General features: G+C 33.4%; 1 protein-coding gene across 1 annotated transcript in view; it reads left to right on the forward strand.

Annotated features, from left to right (window-relative positions):
- LOC124361147 (multiple inositol polyphosphate phosphatase 1-like) overlaps positions 1-6,723 on the forward strand; it is a 32,339-nt gene extending 25,616 nt beyond the window's left edge. Inside the window, exons 9-10 of the mRNA XM_046815187.1 lie at positions 2,719-2,922; positions 6,470-6,723. Of these exons, the coding sequence (XP_046671143.1) occupies positions 2,719-2,922; positions 6,470-6,695 (430 nt within the window). The 3' untranslated portion in view covers positions 6,696-6,723. The remainder of the gene's footprint in view (positions 1-2,718; positions 2,923-6,469) is intronic.
- The last annotated feature ends 1,094 nt before the right edge of the window (positions 6,724-7,817 follow it).

Consider the following 7,817-nt stretch of genomic DNA (forward strand, 5'->3'; position numbering starts at 1 on the left):
GAAGCCTTCAAAAATTTACAACTGTTGACGCTGCCCAGTCTCTACATCTTGGAAACAACTCTGTTTTGTATGTCTAAATGTACCATGACGAATGGCCGAGACATACATGCGTATGAGACTAGAGGCAGAGATAACTACCGAACTGGTAGACACAGAACGGTGGTTTATGAACGCTTGCCTTCACTGGCAGGTGTTCATTTCGTCAACAAATTACCAAATTCAATAAAAACGCTCCAACACCCAAGGTGTTAAAATCTCGTTTGAAACGCTTTTTAGTGTCACAAGCATTTTATAATGTAGACGAGTTTTTAGCATATGATTAGGAGACCACCAATTAAAAAGACTGACTGAATCCGTCGCTGGAAGTGGGAATCATTGGGGAATGAATGGATGTATGTAAATTTGTAAATTGTATGTCTGAATGAGATCTATTGTGGGGTGTATGACAAAATTCTAGCAAGTAAAAAGTTGACTTTTGCCATGCATTATAGAATGTTCCGGTAATAAAAATCTGATTTGATTTGGACAAAACTATGGCCTACCCTTGCGTTCCAAGACAACCAAGCAGACAACGATAGAGAAAATGTGTTACGGCTAGTTCAAGCAATTCCTGGTTGCGAGAAAGCAGATGAAACAGACGTCAATGAATGGATGGTAGCAGATGGTGCGTGCTCCGAATTCCTAACTGATCACGACATAGTTGCGGCAGTCACTCAAGAATCAATCGATTGTGAGGAGGAAGGAAGTGACGACGAGAACCTGGGTGATAAAGGAGAGTTGGTGCCACACGCAGACGGTGCAGCAGCGCTTAACCTTGAACTACGATACTTAGAGTAACAGGCTACTGCTACACCTGCCGATATCATGTTTATGACACGATGGCGAAACTACGCGTCATCCAATAGACTCTCCTCAATGCGACAGAAGACAATAACTGAATTTATGTCTTTTAATAATTAATATTGTACTCAATAATAATATCAGTACTGTACGTCCAATTTTTGTTTGATTTCACTTCTTAATACAGTAATTTAACTCATACTTAACCTATAAGTTTCAATTTGGTACTGTATTTAACTTCATTATTTATGTACTGTACCGTACACAATTTGTCTTAATAAAATACTGTATGTCTATTTAATTTAAGTTTTCTTTGTTTATGTAAGAAATGATGCACCCATTTTCATTTTTTAAGTAATTAGTTCCTATAATGTTCATTATAAATAATTCCTCCTGGACCTGTTCGGATTAACCGACGTTCGGATTACACGTGTTCGGATTAGCGGGACTCCACTGTATAGTGGTCTAACTATGTCTTACCCACAAACTGTTCAGTACGTCAGACAGTTCAATTGGGTTAGACACTTTAGTTTGCAGACAACATGACCATAACAAATATCACACAATTTATGGTATACCCTTTACCAATACACTCATACTGTTAACAAAAATAACGTAACAGTGTTGTGACATATCCATGGAGTATGACATATTCCCGTATCCTTAACTCCAATATACCTAACTTTCCTCTATTCATGTCCATTAGAAACAAATATGACTTATTTTTGTACTCACCTAATAAAAAGAATTTTAATTCCAGTTATATTTAATTGTTTGCCATGGAGTGTACATATACTAACAGTAGCCCGCGGCTTCGCACGCAATTTCCCGTTGAAAAACAGTACAATATATTCATGTATTCTTTTTCTGTCACATTCTAAACACTCCTGAGATATTTGATAGTCGTTATTGATCTTTCGTGATTTTTGCTAGTGTTGATAATTTATTCAGTACAATTAATTTATGTGAAAGAATCTCGATAAACAAATTTGGTTATAAAGAATCAAATTTGGTCTGTTAAAATTAATTTACTGTCTAAGATATTTCCAGTATTATTGTGGGGTTTGCCTTGTGCTCCGATCAAGAAAATGTATCATAGAAAACTAATTTCGATCATAGAGCATCTTATTTTGGCTCTTTTCATTTACCTTCGATCTAACCAAATTCAGTACCTTATGTGCAAACATTCACAGCTTTGTACAATGAGGTGGTTTTTATAACAGTGTTTAATAGTATTTTTATTGCATTAGATAGTTTATAGATCATTGGTGCAATCTAAATTTACAATTAGGTAATAACTTTGTTTATGCAATCTGCATTACACTACTAATCAAGCACTTTACAATAATAATTTCCTAAATTTTAAATGTAAACAAATGTTTCTGTCTCTTTGATGAACTTCAGCTGAAAGTATTAACAGCTGTTAAGTATCAGTTCACTTTGTATTACGTGTTGTAGCGCAGTCTGCCGGATCAAAGTTAAAAAATTCCAAAATCAACAACAATTTATAAAAAAAAACATTAATTAAATAAACAATTTAAATTGGACAGAGTTATAAATCTAAACCATTCTCAAATCCCCTTCAACACACACAAAACGTTTCGTCAAAATTGGTCCAGCCGCTTAGGAGGAGTTCAGTGACATACACATGCAGACAAGAAATATATATCAATTAGAAATAAATTTGAAATTGCAGTATGCTTTATTTTACATTGTAAGTAAGAATTTAATTTCTACTTTTAAAACAACTTTTAAACATTTTGTAAATAAGTACCATAAGTAACCGAGGGGGTTGGAACAAATAAATATGTTATTTATCTAACACTGTTATACCGGGAAATAGAGACACAAGGTGAATGTTGAGTTTTTATGTAACAGTGAGTCCATCACTCAAGGCAAGTCTGCCACACCAGTTGTCATCTACTTCACTCACAACGGCATGTTTGAGAGATTCTTCGCAAGGTTGGGACTGCTCAACAGCTCATCTCCTCCCACAGCTCAGTTTGACTTCAGTGATATCCGTGCCTGGAGGTTAGCCAAGTACATCCCCTTTGCTGCTAACCTGGCCGTCACACTTCATAAGTACTGTCGTATTGTCTTTTGTAATTTTATATTAATATATTCTAACCCAATATACTAGAAAATAGCCATGTTTTATAGTCAGAGGAAATACAACTGAACAATATTGTTAAATACTAAATTCAAGTTTATAATGAAGTCCTAATGATTATAGGATGCAAACTAATTTAAATTTAATAAAATTAGTTGGCAATATGTAGTAAGCAACATAACAAATAAATTACTAAAAATGATTAAGTTACCAATGGTAAATTACTAAATTGTATCATGTAATAATGGTTTTAGTGCCATAAGCACATAATTGCTAAACGTAGCGGTTGTTCTACTGTCATTGTCTGATTTCTTTGATAATTTTCAATAGTTTGCTTGCATTTTATCGTACAAATGACCATTAAAAGGCTGTTGTACTAAATGGGATAGTATTAGTACAATAAACAATCACAAAACTAAATTTTGAAACTTTACATATTAGTATTTTACAAATAAAAACGAAAAGAGATATTGAATAGTTTAAAGTTCATACGCAAAACTGTCATAAATGTTGCGGAAGTAAAGCACTACAATACTAATTCACAGAATAAAGAGGTACTTTTTTAGTTTTAGCTGTTTAAAAAAAAAAAAAAAAAAACTGTAAGATAAAAACCTCATTAATATTTCTTACAGTCGTGTAGGATACTACTCAGTAATGACGACTCATTATAAATCATTTGATACAGACTGTTATCATCTCAAAGTGCAAATTATAGGTATGTTTGAAACACATTTTGGCTGCTTACAAATTAAGACCAGTGTTTTAGACAACCATATGAAATTTAGTAGTTATAAGATGGTGACCAGAACTGCACGGCTGTGTAGAGTTTGCTAATTCTTCCAACTAACCCACATAAAAATGGAGTGTTATTAAAAGGAAACAAATATTAAGACTACAAGTACTTTATCCCTTTCCTTCTACTTCTCTGCTATCTACTAATTCTACTTTCTGGTATATTTCTCCCCATTTATAAAGTTGGCAATAACAAATAACTCTGAACTCAAAATGTCTGTACTGTGCATTGGTTTTACATTAAGATTTACTCAAAACAGTAAATGCATATCAACAATGAAAAAGAAAACAAATTTATTACAACTCTGCATTATTACTTTGATTTTACAAATACTCCACAACTATTTTTGTGACATTGCTTCTTAAATTTTGATGCATTAAACTTTTACTGGTGAATCTAGAACGAAAAAGTTTATTGCCATTGAGGAATTTATTTTTTGTTATAAGAGATTGGTGTTATAAACATGAGGCTAAAAATAATAAATCAGTGAAAGATAATTCCAGAAAATTAAAAATTTTAAAAGTTGTTGGTATGAAGAAATACATTTTATGTCAAAATAACTTTAAATACAGTAACACAAGTAGAGAGGTTCACAGTTCCAACACAAGAGGCAAGGAGGATGTAATACTAAATCACCATAGGTTAAAATTTTATGAAAAGAAAACCACATACAAAGGAGCTAATTTCCTGAAATAATCTCACATTCAATCTATATATATATAAATGAAACTGTTCGTGTGTAACAGCATCACTCACAAACGGCTGGACGGATTCGCCTAATTTTTTTTTAAATTTGTTCGTCTTGATCTGTAGAAGGTTATAGGATACTTTTTATCCGTTTCCCGATTCAGGATTCCGCCCCACTGGTTACAGAAATACCCGTAAGAAATGCATTGCAGCAAACATATGTTATTAAGTGAAAGAGTCTTTTCAAATTTTTAATCAGCTGTTCTTTGTAAACATATATAATGCGACAAAAATATATTTATATATAAATTTCTTTACACTTATAGTTTTAAAGCATAGAGTAAGCTTAAGAGAAACGACAAATTTTGTTTAAACTGTTTCTGCAATCATAATATATAAAAATGAATGTTTGTGTGTTTGTCCTTTATAGACTCAGAAACTATTGGACCGATCACTATGAAAATTTGTATTTTTCTATGTAGAAGGTTTATACGCAATGCCCATTGATGTAACTAACCACCAGGCTGTACTGCAAGATATAAAAATTATCAAAGCGCCTGCACATTATAAACTGCAATTACAACACAGTAGTTACGTATATTAAAATATCCAAACACTATTTGAAGGCAAAGAAATATACGGGCAAAGCTTAAGAGACGCGTGCGAAGCCGCGGGAAACAGCTAGTTAAATACAAATTAAGTATCAAAAGGTTTAAATTAAAATTTGATGATTATTTGAACGACAAGGCTCTGTATAATTTTGAGGAATAATCACACTGATGAGTTGTATTAAGCCTATGTTAAGAACGCTATGTAATAGCTTTAATTATTGATTTATGTTGACACTATTTTATGTACACTCTGTACTAGTATGAATAGATTTGAATTTGATGTTTTAGGGATGGGTTGATTCTTATACTTAATGCCTCATTTGTCAGTGATACCGAGGGTTCTCAATACCATGGCTTTTTTCACTCAATTCCAAACCCAATGCTTTCAATGTATTTTTACAAAATAACGAATAAAATCATCAGAAGTGCTTAAAACATGCTTTGAAAGTTATGACTTCACAATATCATGATTAATAATGTCCCGCAGCTGAATCTCGAACAAGGCTATTTATGGACAATAGTTCATTGGCGGTATGCGAATTATTGGTCATTAAAAAGTGTGAAATCATAATTTCTGTATAGAAAAGTGTAAATAGATAAAATAATCACCATATTAAAAATATAACATATTGCTTACATTTCAAATTTTCTATATTTACGATCATACATTGCCAAGAATCTGCTACAACTACTCGTGTACAACAGCTAAATAGCAGTATGCAAATTACTCATCATTAAAAAAGTGTTATCACCCTGCTTTGTTTCATGAAAAACTTAGGTGGATATAATAATAACTATATTAAAAAACAAAAATATTTTTCTGACAGTTAGCATTAATATTTTTGATTGTGCATCATCATGAGTTTGCTGTATCTCTTCATGGACAACAGCTGATTAGCAGGTCGCAAATTACTGATTGCTAAGACGTGTTTTGTTGTATTTTACTCTTAAGTTATCCCATTTAATACATATATTAATAAGTTTTGGTAAAAATATATCAAGGCACAATAGTTTGTGATGTTAGTTTGCTGACAGTTATAGTGATAAGTTAAGGCTTATAAAACATTGTAGATTAGTAAATATGTAGCTTAGTTCAACTCGCTAATCTCAATATTAATATAATGTAAGAAAGGGACTACGAAGTTCATTATTTAAAATATTGGCTAGCCTTTTCACAAAATTAATTAATGTCTTATATATTTTGATACAGTATTGGTTTATGTTATTTATCAATTAAAATTATAGCCTTGTATCAATTGATTTAACTAAAAATAATTTGAACCTAAATTGGTTTGCAAATGTAGTTTGAATTATTATATAGTATAATATTAAATAATTATGATAAATCAATCATACACATGTCGATAAATGTTCATGTACATTGTGAACATTTCAAAGTAAATACTGTCTAACAATTGTTGATGTCAGTTGTACAGGTGGATACAAAGTAGCAATATACTTGAACGAGCGACCTCTACAGTTGGAGTTCTGTACGAATGGACTATGTGAGTGGCAGACTTTGTACGACAGATTCCACACCCTGGTCGACAGCTCCACGTGTAACCTGGACGACTGTTATGTGGGGACTGCATCCCTTCCCACCCCTCTCTTCATCGCCACTTCACTACTGCTCCTCATCATCCCCTTAGTGTAGCTTGTACAGAAATATACGATTTGTAATATGTGGTTGTTTTTCTGATCAGAGTAAAATGATTGCATACGGCACTGTAAACTAAATGGTACACTGAACTCTAGAAATGCTGAAAACTATTACTTCATATCAGGTATGATACTTTGATTTAACATCTTTGTGATGTTGTGACCTTTAATTGAATCACGCAACAACAATTTTCTAGTACAATAGACACCCTCTTAACCGGCCTCGGGTCAACCGGCCACCGCTTTAACCGGCCACAAAGCAAACGATGATTCATCGACAGGTCACAACTCGAACGGCTATTTTGGGACGGTTTAGACAATGCCTGTTCAGTTGAGCATGTGATTCCGAACGTAATACATACAGTACATACATACAGTTAGTTGACAGTTTTAAGTTGTGCAGTTTAGTGTTGTGTTGTAGTGTTTACAATGTTGACAAGACTGGTCTGAACTTTAAACGTCTACCACAAAAAACATTCTTTGTTGGGAATGAAAGTTCAGCTCCTGGATTTAAACTTAACAAAGAATGAGTTACACTCGCCTTATGCACAAATGCTGCAGGATCACACAAGCTCCCACTTTTGGTCATTGGGAAATCCCAGAAACCACGAGCGTTTATAAACGTAAATGTTTCATAGCTTCTTGTGTTTTATCGTGCCCAGATGGCAGCATGGATGGATGCCAACATCTTTAAAGACTGGTTCGTGAATGAGTTTGTTCTAAAAGTAAAAAATATTTAAAGGAACGTAAATTACCTGAAAAGGCTATTCTAATCTTAGACAATTCTGGTACACACCCACCTGATCTTGAATGTGAAGAAGCGCCCATTATAAAATTGGTGTTCCTTCCAGTGAACGTCACAAGTCTCATTCAACCTATGGACCAAGGAGTCATAGAATGCTTAAAGAGACGTCATCGGCGAAAACTGTTTTCAGAAATTTTGGGGAAGATGGACTCGGGAATGGAACTTATATCAGATGTTAAGCACTTAAATATTAAGGATGTTATCTACATGGTCGCAAAGGCGTATGAAGAAATGCCTAGTACAACGTTCATTAAATCTTGCCGAAAAGCCTGGCCAGACATAGAAAACGTGGTCATTTTCATCTTAACCCAG

This window comes from Homalodisca vitripennis, chromosome 4, assembly GCF_021130785.1.
Source record: "Homalodisca vitripennis isolate AUS2020 chromosome 4, UT_GWSS_2.1, whole genome shotgun sequence".
Lineage (NCBI taxonomy): Eukaryota > Metazoa > Arthropoda > Insecta > Hemiptera > Cicadellidae > Homalodisca > Homalodisca vitripennis.